Raw genomic sequence first — 22,100 nt, 5'->3', positions numbered from 1 at the left:
GCCTCTCACTGCACATTGTTTACTTAGATGGAGACCCTTAAGGTCAGGCCCTGAGTCACAGCATCTTTGTACCCTCCTATCACCAAGCACGGTGTCTTTGCAGAGACGGCTGATAAATAAATAAGGCACTGACTTCCAATGGCCTCCATGTTATTCCTTACCCATCCGATTTTTCTCCTCCTTTTTTTTTTACCACAACCCCCTCCTATAAAGTCACGCTCTAACCACTCACCCTCTTCATTATCCCACAGCTTAACTTCAGGCCTTAGAATCTTAACACTTTAACAGACACTCACTCAGGGTCTATTCTGAAGCAGGCATCGGGCAGGGTATAGGTGAGACAAGGATGAATAAGCCACAGTTTCTGCCCTAAAAAAGGACACAATTAAGCTATAGAATGAGAAATGCAGGATATTCAGGGCAATACAGGAAGTCATTCAAAGATGGGCTTTTGGAGGAAATGATGCCTGAATTTGTCTTAAAGGGAAAAAAAGGGGCCAAGTGAAGAGGGAAAGAGGGAGGAGAAGCATTCCAGGCAGCAGCAGCAAGCACAGAGCACTCGAACATTTCCAGTAATTTCGTGTGACTGGAACTAAGGGGACATGGGTGCCCTGGTGGGAGAAGAGGCCAGAGCATCAACAGCGTATTAAGTGATGCTACGATTTTCCCTCCAGAAAGCAATAGGCTTCCTTTAACAGATTTTAGGTAGGAGAACAACGATCAGCTCTTTCTTTAGAAAGATCCCTCAGGTAGCACCATAGAAGATGGTTTGGAATGGGGAGAAAATGGAATCAGGGAGGTGAATTATAAAACTGTCGAAGACACTGGAGCAGGCACGAGAAACATTCAAGTGACTGGGGCTGTGAAAACCTCTCCCAAGACCCACCCTAGCCAGAAAGACTGCGATCACGTGCGTTTTCAGTGTCAACCTCCACCCGAATTCCTACAGCACTTGTGAAACCTGCGGCCCAAATTTTGGCATTTAATTATCCTTCATTTTATTCCCTAATTGTTTCCGGTACATGACTGTAGTCTCCCTAGTTAAAACAGGACTATAAACTTTTATGGCATTGAAATGGCTTGTAAAGTCGTCCGAGGCCCGATAAGAACGCTCCTGGCTTCCCAGCCGCCGCCGGCCCAGACTCGGCCGCGCCGGGAGGTCCTGCCCGGTCTGCTGCTTGCAGCACGGCACCGGCAGGGCTGATGGCGTCACTTCATCCTCTGGCTGATCAAACGGTCGCCGCCTCCCGAGACCCGGCAGAAAGCTCTCTCAAGAGCGGCTCGAGACGCCAACCGCGGCTGTAAGCCCCGCCGCGTCCACCAGAGGGCGCGTCACCCCGCCTTTCCTCCGTGAGGGACGCCCTCACAGTCAAGACCGCGCAAACGATTGCTGATGTATTTCGGCCCTCTGCGGTGGCCGTAGTCCCGCACAGTAAACAGGAAGTAGGCTTCTTTATTTGGGCCTCCGCATTCGGGTGAAGAAGACCAGGGATTCCGTGGCGTGGGCTTTCAGGGAGTCCGGATTCGATCTCCCTTTTTGTGACTTCCTCGCCTTCCCTGCTCCCGTCGAGGTATTTGGTCCTGCGCCAGCTCCCGCCTCTTGCACAGAAGTGTCCCCGGAACCATGGCCGAGTACTCGTATGTGAAGTCCACTAAGCTCGTGCTCAAGGGAACCAAGGCTAAGAGGTGAGGCCGGGAGCCCGTGCGCAGACCCTTCCCTCCTTCCTGACAGGCCGCCGCCTCCCGGGAGCCGTGCGGAGCCGGCGCTGCGGCTCCCACCCTGGGCCCGGCCTCTGCCCCGGCCCCCGGCGCCTCTGCAGAGCTGGGCAGCCAGGCCGCAGGGGCGTGTCCGAGCTGTCGCGCCCTGGAAAGGGAGGAGACAGGAGAGCGAGCCCGGGAGCGCAAGTTTGGGTGCCCCGATGAGGCCTCCCTCCAGACCTCCATGGTGGGTCTGCTTTAGTTTGATGACCCGGATCATAACAATAACTTCCTTTATTGGGGATAAGTATTTTCACCATTGTCTCCCCCCCAAAAAATTCTTAATTTTTTAATGCCATATGCAGATGTGCATTTTGATAGGGATATAAACTCGAAATCCGGACTCCACCAGTTAGTAATTTGTGGCATGTTCGTTAATACCTTTGAGCTCATATTGTCTCATTTATTAGGAGGAAGTAGTGCTACTCTGAAAGGATTGTTATGAGGATTAAGTGAGATAACTTGCACGGTCAATAAGTAGAGCCAAGTGCAAGGAGGAGGTCTTGGTGATTTATGATCATTAGATTTTTAGGACAAGGTGTCTGTCCATTCATATCTCCACCCTTTTTTAACTGGTAGATTTGCTCGGAGTTGATTTTTCATACAAAGGTAGAGCATTTCCTCCCGGTCTCAGTGGTAAACAGAGTTTGGAGGACTTTGAGGTGAATTGGAAAGAGTGAAGGAGCAAAATGAAGTCACTGCTCTTAAGAGCGGGGTAGGGCCCTGGCGTCATGAGGAATTTATCCTGAATAAATCTGAACCTTTGACTGTCTGAACTTACTGGGGGGAGAGGAAGAGTTAGCTTCTGAAAACATACTTTATGAAGAAAATGCAAACAAGTGTCTTCTTATAACTATCGTAACTGTGGATCATAATTAACACACATATAGCTCTTTCTATGTACCAAGAACTGTTCGAAGCACTTGACATATTAACTTTTTTTAATCACCTTTGGAGTTTTTTTAATTACTGAGATATAATTCATATACCATAAAATTCACCCTTTTAAAGTACAATTCAGTGGTTTTTAGTAGATTCGCAAGGTTTACCACTATCTAGTTGCTGAACATTTTCCTCACCTCAAAAGGAAACCCCTTCCCCATTAAGCAGCCACTCTCCATTCCCCCCTGCCCCAGTCCCTGGCAACCACTAATCTACTTTGTGTCTATGAATTTGCCTATTCCGAGTATTTCCTGTAAATGGAACAGGCAGTCTTTTGTATCTGGCTGCTTTTACTTAGCATGACATTCTCAAGGTTCAGCCGTGTTGTAGCATGTATCAGTTCTCATTCCTTTTATGGCTGAATAATATTCCATTGTATGGATATAACACATTTTGTTTATCCCTTCATTACTTGATGGACATTGGGGTTTCCACCTTTTCACTATCATACATAATGCTGCTATGTATATTAATTTGCAAGTTTTTGTATAGACGTATGTTTTCAGTTCTCTTGAGTATATACCTAGGAGTAGAATTGTTAGGTCATAGGGTAACTTTGTTTTAACTTTTTGAGGAACCCCAACTATTTTCCAAAGCAGCTGCACCATTTTACATTCTCACCAGCAATGCATGAAGGTCCATGTTAACTCTTAATCCTCACAATAACCTTAAGAGTTGAGTGTCAGTTATGATCCTTACTTTGTAGGTAGGGAAGCTGACTCAGAGAGAGAAGTAACTTTTCCAAAAATCACAGAGCGAAGAAGTGACAGAATCAGGCTTTAAAATCAGACAGTCTGGCTCCAGTGTCTATGCTCTTAACTATAACACAGGACATACAGGATTAGAAGCAACTTCTCGATATTAGAAGTAAGAGGTACATCAATGAAGTCATTGTAAATCAATAATTTATCAATGAACGTACAGCTTAAAAGATTCCTTGTGAGACTCCATCTTGTGATATTTAACATGCAAATCAATATATCTAAACTCATCTATACAAATTACCTCCTGTAGCAAGAAGAAAAAGAACAAAGAGAAGAGAAAAAGAGAAGATGATGAAGAAACTGAACTTGATATTGTTGGTGGGTCAGTTTTCTATACTTTATTCTGAGAAAAGTTAACCTTTAAAAATATTTTCCTAGTTAGAGATAAGTGGTAAAAAGACAGTAGAAGGAGTTTATGACCTATTTGTATTTGTCTTAAAATGCTCAAGTATTGGTGACAATAGTAGATTGCTTTTATTCTCTAGCACGGTAGATGTCACTGATGCCTTTTCTTCCTTGTCAGAACAAAGCACAGGAGAGGGTAAACAGAGCTCCATGCCTTAATAGGCACCGTTAGAATACTTAATAGCCCAGAGATGCTGATGCATGATTTTAAAGGCCTGATGTAAATAAATATTATGTAACCAAATATATTTTACAAATTATTTTCTTTGAACATTTTAATTGTAGAAGCCAGTGATTTGTATATCCCTAAAAGAAATATATGCAAAAATATATTTTTGAATATATTCACAGTACAGAATAATTTTGTGTACTGTGAAATGAGTGAAAATCTTAACTAAACAGAACAGTACAACCAGAGGCACTCGCAACTAGAATATACAGCTATGTAGTGGGGGGGCTTTGGGGAGAAGAAGAAGAGGAAAAAAAAGAGGATTGGCAACAGATGTTAGCTCAGGTGCCAGTCTTTAGGGAAATAAATAAATAAACACAAGAGAATGTCAAGGTAGCCTGTAAGTGGTACTAGAAATAAACTTACCCAAACACCCTTACCCAGCCTGTTTTCCATTTAGTCCTTCTGTCCTTTCCACACCTGTACTTTAAAGCAATTTAGTTCTCTTTTAAAACTTGGTAGGTTGCATTTTGAAACCATAAATTATGGCTCCTTTACATTTTATGTGAAATGGTATAAAGCTAATATTCTAGATGATCTCGCATTTTTTTGAACTAGCAAATCAACAATTCTAAAATTAGGGTAAATATCTTGGGGCGATATCTCGGTGTGGAATTGCTGTGTCAGAGGATAGGTGAATATTTAACTATATTAAAAAAACTGCCAGAAATTTTCTAAAATATTTGCATCATTTTACACGCCCACCAAGAAAGTATTAAAAGTCTGTAATCAGTCTTTTCTCTCAGTCTGTGGTTTGACTTTTCATTTTCTTAATGGTGTTTTTTTGATAAGCAGATGTTTTTAATTTTTATAAAGCCCAATTAACTTTTTTTTCTGTTATGGCTATCACCTTATTTCTCCAATCTAAGAAATCTTTGCTTACCCCAAGGTCGCAAAGATATTCTACATTTTCTTTTAGAGGCTTCGTAGTTTTGTGGGTTGTTTTTTTTTTTTTTTCCTTGAGGCAGATTGGCCCTGAGCCAACTGCTGACAGTCCTCCTCTTTTTGCTGAGGAAGCCTGGCCCTGAGCTAACATCCGTGCCCATCTTCCTCTACTTTATATGTGGGACAGCTGCTACAGCATGGCTTGCCAAGCGGTGCCATGTCTACACCCAGGATCCAAACCGGTTTTTACACTACTGTAAATAGAATTTTAAAATTTTATTTTCCAGTTGTTTGTTGTTAGTAGATAGACGGTTGATTTCTGTATATTGACCTTGTAGCCTGTGGCATTATTAAATTCATGGGTTGTAATCTTGGTGTCCTGGTTTTGATATTGTACTGTCAGTATCAAAGTTATGCAAGATGTTACCTTTGGGAGAAAGTGAGTAAACGCTATATGAGACCTCTCTGTATTACTTCTTACAACTGCAAAATAAAAAGTTTTTAGTAAGTTACAACAACAACAACACATAAAGACCGTGTGTCAAATCTAAAATATGAATTACTGATTTTATTTTTTAGGAATCTGGTGGACAGTAACAAACTTTGGTGAAATTTCAGGAACCATAGCAATTGAAATGGATAAAGGAACTTACATACATGCACTTGACAATGGACTTTTTACACTGGGAGCTCCACATAAAGAAGGTTTGTGTCTGGTAGAAGCAAAAGAAGGGAAAAGGCCACTGACAGTATACATTTTGTATACTTGTTCACTTCGGCCAGGTTCTAACTAATCACAAGTGTATTCCAAAAGAATGAATCCATTGCATTTGACTCTTCCACTTTTTCCCTTCCACAATATTTACCACTTATTGGCAGCTCCCTCTTTCCAGTACAGCGTTTGAAAACATTCTGTATAGTTCTAGAAGAGTATTATTGGAAATCAAAAATAACATGAATAATTGAAATAATAATTGGAAAGGAAAAACCTGGTTGAGTCCAAGGTTTGAATTCCTTTATTCTTCAGACCATTTGCCAAAACTAACCTGGAGCATCGTTAACTGTGTGAAGTTTTCTCATTCCCTTTTAGCCCATCAGAGGAAGCACTAATGGGATGAAGTAATTAGAAGATAAAAAGTAGTATCTTGTGACCTGAAGGCCTTCCCTTGAATAAATTACGGCATATTTAGTTTTTTAAATATTAAGTGTTTATCTGTCTATGTACTACATTTTAAAACACAGAGAAAATATCTTGGAAGTGACTAAATAAGCATTAAGCTGACCTTTGTTATTAAGTATGGAAAACAAACGCTCTAGTTATAGGAAGATACAGTAGATCTTGATACTTTGAATGCTGTCTTACAATCATATCATAATATCGTAATGTTCTTACATTTAATTTTAAAAGAAGCTACTTTTTTAAAGCTAAGGAATATCTTTACGTGTCTATTTTTAACAGATGTCAAATTTATTTCAAAATGTTTTTTCTCCTGTAGTTGATGAGGGCCCTAGTCCTCCAGAGCAATTTACAGCTGTCAAATTGTCTGATTCCAGGTAAGCTTGAGTTGACCTACAATTAGTAATCTTTTGTTTTTTTAATTTAATTTCATTCATTAAAAAATTCTAATATCTAGCTAACTTCAGCCAACAGAATAATTTTGATTTAAAAACCAAAGCAATTTTTGAGAAGGAGATTTTTTGACATTTTTAAAATATACCATTATTTATATAACCAGCAGATATTTAGGTATTATTCAGTTACATTTGCAATAACTGTCTTTAAAAGAGAATTAAAGCTCCAGATAGAAGCATACATTATGATTTCTCGCGATATATAATACAATGCTGGAAAAAATGAAGATTAATAATGTCACAGACCAAACAAGATGTAGATTAGAAAGATTACATGAAAAACAAACATAAGATAAAACCTGGTCTGATGTTGCCATGATATATAAACACTCTGATCAGAAGTCAAGAGACCAATAGGAGGATAGAAGAAAGGAATATTGTTGAAACCAGCAGAGAATGTTAATAGTCATAAAGACCAAAAGAGTATTTTACTTATTATTTTTACAATCATTTTATAAGCTGACTGTTTTTATTCTCACAATGCAGAAGTACAGAATGATACTTTGGGTAATAGACATGGAACTTGAATTTCAGTATTATAGTAATTAGCTCCATCAATATGATAATGGTTTGTATTATATTGTCATTAACCAATAAATGAGTATAAAGTTAGTCCCCTGGCATCATGGGGATTGATAAGCTAAAATATTAGAAATCATATTTTTTTAATCACATTAAGATGATTATTTCTATACTTTCTTTGAACAGCCAATAAGTATGATGAAAGACTTTCAAAGAATAAAAGGAGAAGAAAAATCAATAAACACAAACTTCTTTACAATTGAAAATTTAAAACCTTATGAGCAAAATAAGTAGGCAAATAAGGAAAATATTTGCAAGAGCCTTAATAGGCACTGAGTTTTTACTCTTCACGTGTATGTGCAGGATTCATAACACTAAGAAAAACAGTAAAACCCTAATAGAAAAACAGACAAAGAGATCATTTAAAAACTAAAAAGGAAAAGTACAAATATCATTCTCAATAATAAAGTGCAAATTAAATAGGATGCTACTTTTCCCGTATCAGATTTTCTAATTTTTTTCATAAAAAAGGCATAATGTTAACAGATTTGTGGTAAAAAGAGATTCTCCTAATTTGAGGTGACAATGTAAGTTGATATAAATGTTTTCTGGAAAGTGGTTTGACAGTATGTAATAGGAGCTTTAAAGTTGATACCCTCTGGTCCAATAATTTCCTTTCTAGGAACATCGTCTAAGGATAGATCAGCAATTTTATGACAGAAAAGATAATAGCAGCACTATTTATAATAGCAGAAAAAATAAATTCTAATACGTCTGTAATAGAATATTGTATATCCATTAAAAGTGGTGTATTTGAAGAATAAGTAATTTGGAAAATGTTTGCTACATATAATATATAATGCTTGTATTAAAAAGCAGAATGTAAATTGTATATATAAAACTATACTGTCCAATATCATAGCCACTAGTCACACATGGCTTTTGAACCTTTGGACTATGACTAGTTTGAATTTTTACATATACACACATACACATTATTTTTATGTTCCATATTTAATTTTCTTTCAGTTTTTAACATTTATCTATTTTATTAATCTGAAGAATTGCCCTGAAATCTGGCTATGGAAAATACCTTGGTATAAATTCAGATGGACTTGTTGTTGGGCGTTCAGATGCAATTGGACCAAGAGAACAATGGGAACCAGTCTTTCAAGATGTAAGTGCTGTTACTGTTTATAAAAGCTTCCTGTCAATGTAAGAGAAAGTCTTTAACAGTCAATGAGAGTATATATTCTAAAAAAAACAAAGTATAAAGTGTAACAGTATAATGCATTAAATTGGGAAAAAACAATATGGACCCATCACCTTAAAAAGATCTCAAAAAACAGTCCAACAGAAACAGCAGTAGTGCTTCTGCTGCCCTTGGTGCTTAGATTTAGGTCTCTCTTATTTTCCATTAAAGAACCAGGACTCCTCCAAGGGTAACAAATTTTATTTCTTGGGGCAGGAAAACAGTTCAGGATTATCTTTTTCTTAGCAGAAATTATGGATGCTTTCAAAAACATTAAAGACGATGGTAAGAGGACAATGGAGCAAGCTTAAGGGGCTGGCCACTGGCCAGGTTGTGACAATTTGTACATAAAGTAATAAGTAATGATAATAATGGTTCATTGAAATCAATTTAGTCTATAAATGTCTTTGTGTTCATAATGAAACTCAAAGAGAACAGCAAATAGTGTACAAAAAGAGTTTTATTACAAAAGAAGGAGGAAGATAATATATTGATTTTTATTAATTTTAGTAAGTAGGCAATTTGCAGTATATGGGCATTTCTTTTGTTAGGTCTATGTCTGTTTATTCAGAATACATAAGTCCTTTTTCTATTTGTGTAAGCAATAAGATTGAACAAAAATATACGAGAGCTAAACAATCTCCTGAAAGTTGATGCTATTATCAAAGAAGGACCATAGGCACCAGTGGAAGCGGAGTCCAGTAGTTGCATAGCATCACGTCAGTGGTCATATACAATAACGAATTCAAAATAGGATCCAACAGTGTTTTCCAAGATGATAAATTAGCCAAGCATCGCCCCAAAAAGAGGAATTACTTACACTCATTCCTTCATCCCCTAGGATAAAAATCTCTGGGTCAATAACTTTCAAACTTTTTTGACCCCAGTCCAGTGAGAATGACATTTTTACATTGCAGCCCAGTACACACATATGTGTAACCAAAGCAAGAGCTGTACTTAACAATACTGATCTGTGTGTTGTGCACTCTGGTATTTTCTATTCTATTTTACCTCTTTTCTGTCTTTTTTTCCCAGTACTGGTGAGTACCCACTAATTGATTTTATGAACCTCTAATGGGTTGTAACCCCTTCTAGATGACCCTACCAATATGATGAGATAGTTAGAATAAAAATTCTATCAACAGAAAAAGCCAGTATATCATAAGACCAGGATGATGAGTCAGATACCACTACTCACACAACTTCAGGAAGTTCATTTCACTTTATTTTGGGGGGAAAAACACTACGTTTTAAAAATTTAAATTTAGGGCCAGCCCAGTGGCACAGCAGTTAAGTTCACATGTTCCACTTTGGTGGCCCAGGGTTCGCTGGTTCAGATCCCTAGTGCAGACCCACGCACTGCTTGTCAAGCCATGCTGTGGCATGTGTACCACATAAAATAGAGGAAGATGGGCACGACGTTACCTCAGGGCCAGTCTTCCTCAGCAAAAAGAGGAGGATCGGTGGCAGATGTTAGCTCAGGGCTAATCTTCCTCAAAAAAAAAAAAAAGAAAAAAATTTAAATTTAAATGAAAGAGAGGCTTAAAAGCCCCTGATGTAACAAGTAAAACTTTATTGCAAAAAGGGACTCAGCCGTGGATCAGCAGCACAGGTTAAATCACCCTGGACTGTACACCGTATCCGGCTCACCGAGAGCTGTCCAGGTGACAGAAAACCCAGCCCGTGTCACCTCGGAGTAGAAATTCAATCAAATCCATGTGATTAGCACCTTTGTAACTGGATATGATAGAAGGTTGTGAATACGTCTTGTAATGATTGTGAATATTTTGTCTGATGTTTAAGGTATTCAGAATTTTCCAGAAGAATCAACCATGTACAAGTTATAATTAAACCTTATATTTGTTAAGAGAATTTAATCAAGTCTATAATCTTTATTTAGATACACAAGAAAATTAGTTTTCAAAGGTTTATTAGAATCAGTATAATACACTGAGCATTAAACAACTAAAAAGAGTATGACTGTTTCTTTCCACATACAGAAGTCCCTCAGACATTGATTCTTAGAGTTCTGAGCAGTAAATTCAAAAGTACCTAAAGCTAACTTATATCTGATATATTTTTAAATTTTCTAATTATGGAGAAAAATTTTACTTAAAACACTACTGGGTAATTATTTCACATTGTAATTTTTTATTGTCTTTAAAGCTAATTATTTTTCACACTGAACTAAATCATTTATATCTTCAATAGAACTTTAAGGCCAAAGGAAACAATTCTATTTCATCTAGTTAGAATTTAGTCCTACTAAATAGAATATACTAAAAATATTTATTGGGATTACCTTTGAGTAGTAAGATTATAGGTGATTTTGGTTTTCTTTTCTATAGTTTTTTTATTTTTCAGGTTTTCTCCAGATTCTTTTTCCTGATGACTTAGACGCAGGAGGAAAATTAATTTAGTCTGAAGACTTAAGAATTCTTTTGCAGCCAGTCTCATAACTGTTTTTGTTGCTATTATTTTATTTAGGGGAAAATGGCGTTATTGGCCTCAAATAGCTGCTTTATTAGATGCAATGAAGCCGGTGATATAGAAGCAAAAAGTAAAACGGCAGGAGAAGAAGAAATGATAAAGGTAATCATGGCATTTTTTCTATAGACTAATACATGACACACATATGATGTGCCTACATCTCGTTAAAATGTTGAATTTTACTATCACTTTAAAGATTTAGTTCAAAACTTTTCATACTATGCTTCAAGTAAGCTTTATTTTTAATTATAAATCCCATAACTGAGGGCTTGTTTGCACCATGTGGTAGAGAAATTACTGCATTTAAGAGCTACTTTGCTATTATCTCCATGTATTAGTATCTTTTTCTGAGTAGTTTTATATGCTTTTTAAGCTGAAGTTTTCTTTTTTTCTTGCCTGCATTTTAAAATTTAATTTTTTAAATAGATGATATGTTCACATGGTTCAGAATTTTTAAAAAATAAGCATATAAATGTAAGAATGTCTCCCGTCTTTCTATTGCCTTCTAGAGTTTCTTTATGCAAATGTGAATGTTTGTAATTTTCTAGCCCTTTACACTAAGGTTAACCTCCTGTACACTCTCCTTTAGACCTCAGTTATTTTCCTTACATTGCATCTTGAAGATTTTCCCTTATCGTTGTGTAAAAAGGTTTCTCTCTCTTTTTTTTAACAGCTACATAATATTGCATTTTAGAGATGTGCCACAATTTATTTAATCAGTTCCTTATAATGGAAGTTTAGGTTATTTCCAGTCTTTTGCTTTCACATACAGTGCTGCAGCACAGAACTTTCAATCTGCGTCGTTTTGTAGGTATGCAAGCACACCTGAGGGTAAATCCCCAGAAGGAGAATTACAGGGTCAAAGGGTGTGCGCGTTTTTCATGCCCTGAGATACTGCCGGATTGCCCTCCGCAGGGGTTGTGCTCACTTACACTCCCACCAGCGTGTGTGAGAAAGTTACTAGGTTGTTTTGAGTTTGTTTAATATTTGAGCATCTGTGTCACTAGTCACTATATAAAGTATATAAAAGTAATAGCAGAACTTTCAGAGCTTTAGCCCTCAAATTCTGGATCTTTTGATGAATAAGTAAAAGTCTTCTTTACGTGAGGAAAAACATGAAGCACATAAAACAAATGTTTTTTAATTTGATATCAGTCATTAAGCTGGAAATAAAAATTCCTTATTCCAAGGTAAATTCCCTATTCTTATTCTTTGTTTCACTTTGTTGTGAAAGTTGTAGAGACATCTCTATATCAAGGTGAAATTCTAATTAAAATTTCCAAGTAGATAAATCAGGTAGTATCTTAACTGGAATTTGATGAGGCCTTAAGGCTTAATTTTTTAGGCTTGCAGAAGTCACTTGATCTTTAATGAAAACATACGCTAAGATGAGTCTACAGAATAACTGCCATCTTCTTGATGCATAATTTTTCTTTTTCTTGGCATCCATCCCAGTACGGACCATTCTACTAACCTCACCTAATTTCTCTGTTGGAGAGTCAGAGGTGCTGGCTGGTCTGATCCAGATTTGCTGTGTGTAATGCATTAGGGAGGGCTAGAGTGGAGGGCTCAAAGAAATGGGGGAGAAATGCCTTTTCTAAAGGGGCCTTAATCCTTAAAAATAAAGCATAAAAATCTGTTACATTTTACTCTGCTACCAGCATAATTTAACAGCATCTATCAAGTATCTGTACATGCCTTGTGTTAAATTCCATGTCATGTGTTTGATTTTATTTTTAAAATGTTCTCAATTTTCATAATACTCAGTTTTTACACTCTTAGTATTCTTTTTTACCTTGAAAAATATTGCTGGTCTTTTTAAATGATATACCAGTAACTCTTTATTTCGTCATTTGGAAATAGCAAATGACTGATGGAGAAAGAAATAGTACTGTAGACAACACAGGAATTAGAAATTTCAATATGTCTTCCATAGATTTCTCAAAAGGCCAGGCTCAAATAATTTCAGTCTAAAACTTAGATATTCTTTTGTTTCATTTTGAAAAGCATTAGTCATAATAGTTTTCAATTATGTAAACTAAAGCAAGTTGCTGCAGGCGCTGTACTGAACGCAGCGCATGCATCATCATCTTTTTTCTTTTCCTTTTTTTTTTTTTGCTGAGGAGGATTCACCCTAAGCAAACATCTGTGCCAGTCTTCCTCTATTTTGTATGCCCGGGAACCGAACCCGGGCCACCAAAGTAGAGCATGCCAAACTTAACCACTAGGCCACGGGGCCAGCCCCCACATCGCTGTCTTTATTCTTCATGATGTTGCTGTCAGAAAGCTGTTGTTAGCTTAACTTTACAGACAGGAAACAGCCTTCACCCTCCTCACATCCTCACTGTTTTGATCAGTCACTTCTTGAAAGTCACACAGCTAGATATGGTAGAGACAGGATGTGTCCCCAGGCTGACGTGACTCTGGAAACTACTCTTGCATTCCACTCCACGCTGCTTCTCAGGAAACAGATCATGAGAAAAATGCTGATGGATTTCTGACTTGCCTATTTTAAATTGTATTTATTTATATTTAATTTTATTGTATCATGTTTTAATTATTTCTCATCTGGATTACATTACAAAAGCATGATTATTGAAGACAAACCATGCAAATGCAGTACTTTGCACTTCTACAGAAAAAAAGCCACTGTGCTTATTTATCATTAATTACAACCATTTTTATGTGCAGTAACTGGCACGTTTCCCTCGGTCTGTTGTGTTAGTCAGGCACCTGGAAGTTCTGAGCAGTGATGGTCCGGCACTCTTTCCACTTAGCCTCTTGCATCTCAGGCTCTGCCAGTCCATGTCAGGCATCCGCCATTCTGGCCTGGCTTCATCTACTAGAACACCTTCCCTCCTGCCACAAATAGTATTGTGTACTGTCACAGGCCCTGGCCAGGAATTTCCCCAGGTCTTCTAGAACTCCTCTAACCAGAATGGTTGCACACATATCACTTGGCGCTCTGGTTGTTGGTCACCACTTTCTAAGCTCTTGGAGCTACAGAGACCACTTTGGAGACATGGGTCCTTTGGGTTGCAGGTTGCCAGTTCCACGGGCCTGAATTTTTTCCCCCTTCTTTGCCCCACTCACCTGATCCTAATTGCTGTATCTCTCTCAATTAATTTATGGCGTGTGATAGTAAATATCTGTCAAAACTTAAAGAGGATATAAGGAGTATTTGAAAGGGGTGGATTCCAATTAGGTAAAAACAAATTCTGTTATGTTAAAAGTTTGAATGTATTTGGTAGTAGCCCATGCAGAGTAAAATAGCGGCTATCTTAAACTTTCAATGTTATAAAATAAACACTGCCAGGGGTAATTTGATCCCACTGTATTTACTCTGAGGACAAAGTTAAATTATTGCCTAATTGCTCAGCAGGATCTGATCTGTAAAATGTTTTTCAAATAATTTTCTCTTTAGTGTTTCTGATGCACCGGCTCTAGAGAAACATATAATGGCAGTTATTTACATAAATTATATGTATATAAATGAAAACATATCTAGAACCTGTCTTTTTCTGAATCCCATTGCTATGTTAATTGTTTTCCTCTTTTGCATAAGAAATCAGCTAGAATGTTCTTGTGTACTAAGTGGGAAAGGGGGAAGATAAACGTGTAACCTGTTGGATTCACATCTCCACTGCCCAGATTAGATCCTGTGCTGAAAGAGAAACTAAGAAAAAAGATGATATTCCAGAAGAAGACAAAGGAAATGTTAAACAGTGTGAAATCAATTACGTGTACGTATTCTTTTCCTTATAGATCTGCAGATTTGTCAGTGAAGCGCTCCTCAAGGCACCTAAAATAAAAAACCTGAGCGACAAGGAGAGGCAACATAATGGAGACTCTAGGGCAGAGCGCTGAGCTGAATGCTGTTCTTTTTTAGGGCTTCAGTTTTCCAATTTTCCTGCTAGCTTTCAAAGCTGAAGTCACTCGGGTTAGTTCTCCCTCTTCACTAATAGAATGGCTGTAACCTGTCAGTACATTGATGCCAACCAAATGCTGTTCCATAGCCAGGACACGGGCTCCAGCCAGCGTTCCCGGGAGAAGTGGGGCTCAAAGAAATACAATTAGATTTTTTTTAAGTAAATGAAAACCTTTTAAAATATTTGTAAGTTCATCAGTAAACATGTATAACCAAAGCTTGAGATATTTTTTAAGAAAGACATTTTCTTAACAGAAAGAAATTTCAGAGCTTCCAAGACCACAAACTTAAAATAAGTAAAGAAGACAGTAAAATTCTTAAAAAGGCCCGGAAAGATGGATTTCTGCACGAAACGCTTCTGGACAGGTAGGGATATTTTTACTTATTTCTAACTATTTTCAGTAGCCAATAGAAATGGCATAGATAAAACCAGTGTTCTTTTTAAATTACTATAGTTTTCTCAAATTTTTCTCTTTCTTTCTAATTTGTGAACATAGTAGTAATATTACCTGAAAAAGACATCGTAAGTCTGGGAAAAGATCACCAGAAAGGAATGTCTAAAAATTGCCAGATTCTAAGTACTTATATATTTTGTTGTAAGAAATTCAGGTTTGACTGAACCTACTTCATAACTTTACTTACCATCATCTTTTTGTAACTATTAGAACGAGGGCTGGAAAGTAGTAGTTTGACTAATTTCAAAATTCTGTGGATTCCATTGTAGTAGTACAGGTTCCTAAAAATGAGATAAAAATAGACCAGTTTAAAAAAACTGAAATATAAAAGTTAAATGAAATTGAAGCACTTGTATTAAGCTAGATTCAGAAGTGTGCAAGATATTTAACATAGCACATTATTAATATTTATTTATTACTATTCCTATTTAGGTAAGTAATTTCCTAGATTTACAACAGAAAAAAATGGTTAGAGAGGTTTAGCTATGAGTTTACAGCTGTACATCAAATAAGTGCCAGATTGAAAGAGAATTTGGTGAACTCTTGTCACTCATTCAAGTCCTGTGTTGCAAAATTAATCTTAAAACCTGTCTTCACATTGCTTGAGAAAGACAATGCTTAATCATTTATTTCTTGTTAATTAGGATTTTCCCGTTGATCAAGTTGTTACCTAAAGTCAGTAAATGATGTAAGAATTTTTTATAGCTGAGCAAATTAGCGTGTATCTAGCGCTAAGAAATAAAGAATGCTATATAAAAAATAATCAGGATATAGACTCAAAAGAAATAGAATAAAGTCTATGCCCTGTAACTTTTATCACCTACAAAAATATATCGCCGCTCGATTAAATAGAAGTTTAGGGCATGCTTAAATTCAGAGGTAATTAAAATTGCTATTGTGAATTGAAAAAGCCCTTAGGCAACATTTGTTAAAGATTAGGAAAAGATTTTCATAAGAATAGAACTCATTTACTGTGAAACATAGAATTAAACAGTAAAATTTTAATTATTTTAATATAAGTGGTGTGGTAATATAATAACCAAAATTGAGAACACAATTTTTAAGCATGAGTTTATATTTAGTAGCAGTTGACTATATGGCGTGTTTTCATAGATTAATTTTTATTATTTGTCTTTGTTTAAACAGGAGAGCCAAATTGAAAGCTGATAGATACTGCAAATGACCAGGCCTTCTGTTTCTGTCTTCCTCTTGTTTTTTTCTGAATAAAATAATCAGTGGCAGTGTTTTTCCAGAGTTCTTGGGCTGTTATGGAATTATTGCTGAACTAGTAGCTGGTTTAACCAAAATTAATCAAGTTGAACCAAGATTCTCCATGGATGTACTTTTTAGTTAATGAAACTTAGAGTGCACACTCAAAGTTTCACAGCATTTTGTTTCTTTTCTGGATTTCCTGTCGTAAAGCATGAGGTGCTCCTCTACGAAACTGGTGTTGGTTGTGCACCTTGTGGAGTCCATCCTGTTGCTTTACAGCCTTACTTTGCATTATGAATACAGCAGATGCTACTCAGTCCCTTTAAAAGGAACTTCGAAACTCCCAATGAGGTCAGTCACCAAGGCTTTGACTCTCTTAAATATTGCCTGAGTCACACAAGCCAAACAGAGAAGAGAACAAGGGGGCTGGGCAGAGAGAAAACTATCAGGTGTTAGGCAGTGGAATGGGAACAGGAAACATTACAAAAGAGCAAACAGGCTCAGAACAGAGGAGACAGTCCTTAGGACAGTTTAGCAACAATGGATGTGTGGAATGCTTTCATCCTCACTTGTGGGATGGGATGGGGCCTGTTAAAGAGGGTCAGATGCCAGGCGATGCGGAGGCAGTTTTACTCCTAGCCCGTCTCTCTCTGAGATCCTGAACACAGTATTCCAGATGTCATCGAACCCCATGAGTGTTCCAGATCCAAGTTGTGTATCAGATGCCTGGACTTCACCAAACTTCAGAAGGACTGAGATTGGCTGAGGCATCTGGATGTTTTTACAGTTCCACATTGATTCTGATGCACACCCTGGATTGAGACCTGGCCTAAGCTGCCAGGGCTTGTTAGATCTTAGCCTTTATTCCATCTGTCACCACTCTAGAGTTATATGGCCCCTCTGTAGCAAGGCAGCTAAGCTGCCAATATCAACCTTATAAAGGAGCTCCTGGGGGCCGGCCCAGTGGTGTAGCGGTTAGGTTCACGTAATCCACTTCGGTGGCCCAGATTTTGCAGGTTTGGATCCCAACTGTGGACCTACACACTGCTCATCAAGCCACGCTGTGGCAGCATCCCACATACAAGGTGGAGGAAGATTGGCATGGATGTTAGCTCAGGGACAATCTTCCTCAAGCAAAAAGAGGAAGATTGGCAACAGATGTTAGCTCAGGGCCAAGCTTCCTCACCAAAAAAAATAAAGGAGCTCCTGCTGTAGATCTTGCCCTGACTTAGCACCCCAGTTCCAATAGCTGGGCATTCCCCCATCTCCTGTTCTCCTTCTTCTGATCCTTCGATTAGGAGCACACTTCCTACTGTGAGCCTCCAAAGCTGTGGTTCTCAACCAGGGGCTATTTTGCCTCCCAGGGGACATTTTGCAATGTCAAGACACTTTTGGTTGTCACATCTGGGAGAGGGGGTGCTACTGGCATCTAGAAGGTTAGAGACTAGGGATGCTGCTAGACACCCTACAATGCACAGGACAGCAGCCCCCCCACAACAAAGAATTATCCAGCCCCGAATGCCAATAGTGCCAAGGTTGGGAAACCTGCTCTGTGACTTCGTCTGTTCCTTCTACCAGCTCCCCAAGCCTTAAAAATAAACAGTAGTTCAAATTTATATACATAAGAATCACCTAGGATACCTGTAGGTTTCCAAGACCAGTCCTCAGAGGTGCAGGCTTAGCAAGTCTAGAATTGGACCCCCGAACTGACATTTTAACAAGCACTCCAGGTAATTCTGACACAAGTGACCTGAACCATGTTGAGAAACACTACCCTCAAGAGATTGATCTCTTGCCTCCAACACTGCTTGGTACCTGAGACCATCTGCCAGATAACTGATTGCCGTGGAGCAAACATTCTGCCTGCCTGAATTTCTGAACATGGAGTGTTCCTGCATTTCCTGTCACCATGCTCACCCTCCTGTTCCCCCAGTTCGTGCCCCCATTCCAAAGAGCAGAACTAATCACAGGTCCTGGCAATTAGGAACCTACAGACTAAAAATATGCGTTGCCTGCCCTCATAGAGTGTATATGCTAGTCAAGGAGGACAACGATTCCCCTGATTTTCCGAGTCTAGTAATCTTAGCAAAAAGGTTATATACAGTAAAAGCACTAACCAAAGAAAAAGCTCCCCCACACAACTCATTTTTCAGATTAGATAATTTCCATTTTTCTATCTTCAAGTTCACTGACTCTTTTACCATCTCTGACCAGCTGCTAAACTCATCTGGTGATTTTTTAATTTCAGACACTTTCACTTCCAGAATCCATTTGATCCTATTATTGTTGTCATAGCTTCTTTTTCTCTGCTGAAATTTCCTATCCATTCATTACAAGGTTTTTGGGGGGGGGGGGGGGGCAGGCGTTGTTTTTGTTTTGGGGCAGAGTTATAACAGCTACTTTGAGAATCCTTGTCTACTAACTCCAATCTCTGGGTCACCTTGGGGTTGCTCTCCACTGATTGCCTTTGCTTTGGAGTATGTTTCTTCATATGTCTGATACTAGATTGTATCCTAACCATTGTGAATAACACATTATAGAAACTGGATTTTATTTTGGTCCTCTGAAGAATTTTTAATTTTTTGTTTAGCAGGCAGTTAACTTGGTTGATCTCAAGCTCCAAATTCTGGATCCCTGGCACTGGGCCCCCACAGCTGAAATCTGTTTTAGCTGGCTGCTTGAAGTCTGCCTAAGGGGCTGCCATTCAGAGATCAGTGAGAGATGTGGGCCCTGCGGCTGCCCTCTGTGGCTCTCTCCTTTCAGGATTTCCCCCTCGCTTTCTAGATTCTTTGGTCACTCTGAACTCTGCTTCCTCAATTAGTGAGACTTAAGGATTTTTTATGAATTTTAATTACTCTTAGTGGCGCTGCCTGGGCCTGCCCTAAATCAAGAAGATGTTAGAAATACAATTCCCTTCTTTCTGGAGTTAACTCCCTTCTGGTGTCTGTGCTTTTGGTCACACTCCATTGCCTTTAGATAGCTCTTAATATTTTGTTCAAAGTTTAGTTTTCAGTGTGTGAGAGGATTAATCTAGTACACCTACTCCACCATGACCTGTTCAAACTCTGATTGGTCCCTTGCCCTTTCCCCCTCAAATTAAGAACCTGCCTAGGCTTTCTTAGATACAGACACAAAACTCTGCACATCCTACGGGAAGAAGTTAATAAAGAAATCGTTAAAATAAGTACATTCATACATCTCAAAATAGGACTGAATTCCTAAAATGGGCTCATCGAATCAGATGACCTAGCACCCTCCTGAATACTATGGAGTTCCTGGGTCAGCCCTAGTGTGGACGCTGATCCGTCCATGGCGTCAACTCACTATTGCAGGGATTATATTTACTCAGTTATTCTAAACTCTTAGGACACAGAAGAACATATTATAATATGCTGGCTAAATAGCATATTTTATTAACCAAGTTATTATGATGATAGCTTTCATGAGTGGAACGGGAAAACATGGAAAATGTCCTCTTCATCATACTGTTCTTTTACAGTATTATCATGATAATATTAGCCTGAGGGCCTTACTGCAGGTAAGCTCCTTAGTATTTTCAGGCTCACACATGTTGAAATCCATTTCATTTCATGAAAAGAGTAGAAACAAAATGAGAAAAAGAATAATTTCATACCTTTATTTCCCCTTTCCTCACTGACCTATTTACCAATTTTTTAATAAGTGCACGTTTCATTAAGGGAACTTGATGGTGTTAAGGCAGGTTTTGCTTTTGGACATTTCTTGTGTATTATACCCCAGGAAAATCCCTGGCACTATTTGGTGTTTTCTGGTTAATTTTATGCCACTAGGAGACTCCTCTTAATATGATTGAAGCTTATTTTCTATGATGGAGAAACAACATGCGTTCTTTCCATTTAGCCTTGTGTTTCAACACTGCCTTTGTATTTCATAAAGAATAGATTTCCTTTTCAGGGTGCATAGCGAGGACTTTTAAATTAAAATCTGTGGGTGTTTATTTTTCTTAGTGTTTTGCAGATCTAATGAGGTTTGGCAATCCTGTTCCGAGTGCTGCTAGTAGAGAAAAAAGGGTGTAGCACTACTCCTGAGTACTTATTTTTTCATCAAGCAGTTTCCTAATTCCGGTCCTTAGATACAAAGTGGAATTGCAAGGAAGAGAGCCAAGAAAACAAAGCACCTATTCCTTTAGAAAGGTGGAAACTTAAATATAAGTAAACTCTAAGGTAAGAATCAAGTCATGACTTCCAAGCTTGGTTCCCTGACTGCCACCTGACAGACACGTAGAACATGGATGGCTGCAGTCATCCACACAGAAAGAATGAAAAGAGACAACACTTTCAGTGTCGAATGTCTCATTCATTCTTTTTATTATCTCTTAAGTTTGTATTACTAAGCAGTGTTCCCTATTTTCTTATTCTCCCGCTAAATATATTCCCCCAAGGCATTTTTTTTTCCTGATACCAGGAAAAACTCAGGAATATATCCAGGTTCAGGAAAACTTAAAGTTAAGATACTAGTTTAGCCAACCACCAGCACTCCTTCAGTCTGATGCCACCTGCGTATGCAAAAGGCTTTCTAAAGTGTGGTGACTTGTTTGGAAATGACCAGTGGCCCGTAGATCCTAGCTGACATCAGCTTAAAGCACAGTAGCCCCAATTGTTTGAATGTATCCCTTCCTATTGTTTAGGCAAATAATTTCCCCAATTGCCTACAGAAACAACTCTCTTGCATGTTCCCTTGTTCTTCATTTTTAGCCCAAAAGTCCTCCCTAGAAGGCTTTCTATGTATCCCATCACTGCCTCTTCAGTCTCTTCCACCTCTCCACCCATCATCACCAACTTTTCTTTATCCATGTCCCTTTTACTTCCATAGCCTCCTTCCACACCCGTGTGCTCCCTCCACAATGCAGAAACACAGGCAAAGACTTAAGCATTTAGCAGAATGCTAAAAATTTCCTCTCAACTCTCCCATGAAAATGCACCTTCTGTTTTTTTCAAGCTGAATTCAGCTCTCGTTCCATGCACTCAGAGTTAGAGAATCCTATACCATGGCCCCAAGAACCAGTTTTGAAACTCCCCATTCTCCCCACCCATCCACTCAGTCAGGCCTTGAAGTACATACCATCCACACCCGTTGCCATTGCAGTTCTGCATTGCTCTCCACTGCAGTGTCCTTGACCCGCCCAAAACCTGGCTCATCCGTCTTTCTCTTCACTGAGTCTGCCGTCCTTGGTTTCACTGACTTCAGCATCCACACTATTGTGGTCTTACATTCAAATGCCTTAAAAATTCTGTCACCTCAGCTCAGCTCATCGTTCAGTCCAGTTTAAATAAACTGCAGACCAGCTAGCTTAGACATTTTGCCTTTGCTCCACCTTCTTCCTAGCTTGGAAACCCTCATCTCGAACTCCGAAAGACCCCCTTGGAGCATGACTTCCTCCCTTTACCTGGTGTGCTTTCCTTTTAAAAAGCTTTGAAACGTACTTCCTCGGTTCCGAGCCCTCTCAATTACTATTACATTTCATTTTCTTGCAGTTAGTGTGTTATTTCTAAGCCTAATAAATTATTTTATTTTTAATACATTATATTATGTTATAGTTATCGAGTTCATAGAATACAGTGTCATTTTTTAATCCAATACTAATATT

The 22,100-nt window shown here is 38.3% G+C and overlaps 1 protein-coding gene and 1 long non-coding RNA gene across 4 annotated transcripts in view; one reads left to right on the top strand and one right to left on the bottom strand.

Moving 5' to 3' along the window:
- Nucleotides 1–300: 300 nt before the first annotated feature.
- On the top strand, nucleotides 301–16,516 carry FRG1 (FSHD region gene 1). The gene is made up of 9 exons (XM_008528346.2): nucleotides 301–1,686; nucleotides 3,715–3,782; nucleotides 5,563–5,688; nucleotides 6,480–6,537; nucleotides 8,200–8,314; nucleotides 10,877–10,981; nucleotides 14,531–14,622; nucleotides 15,063–15,173; nucleotides 16,409–16,516. Exons 1-9 carry the CDS (start codon nucleotides 1,625–1,627, stop codon nucleotides 16,443–16,445), a joined length of 774 nt encoding a protein of 257 aa, XP_008526568.1. The 5' UTR covers nucleotides 301–1,624; the 3' UTR covers nucleotides 16,446–16,516.
- The window catches only part of LOC139080041 (uncharacterized), a 31,674-nt gene continuing 19,162 nt past the window's right edge, over nucleotides 9,589–22,100 (bottom strand). For 2 of the 3 annotated variants that reach the window (XR_011534166.1, XR_011534164.1), the window contains 2 exons: nucleotides 15,450–15,543; nucleotides 9,589–9,882 (listed from right to left, as the gene is read on the bottom strand). This is a non-coding gene — a long non-coding RNA (uncharacterized lncRNA). The remainder of the gene's footprint in view (nucleotides 9,883–15,449; nucleotides 15,544–22,100) is intronic. The other variant, XR_011534165.1, reaches the window with a different exon arrangement.

The sequence above is a fragment of the Equus przewalskii genome, chromosome 28, assembly GCF_037783145.1.
Source record: "Equus przewalskii isolate Varuska chromosome 28, EquPr2, whole genome shotgun sequence".
In the NCBI taxonomy this organism is placed as follows: domain Eukaryota; kingdom Metazoa; phylum Chordata; class Mammalia; order Perissodactyla; family Equidae; genus Equus; species Equus przewalskii.
Note: the sequence above shows the minus strand (reverse complement) of the source record. Positions and strands in the feature narration are given on the sequence as shown.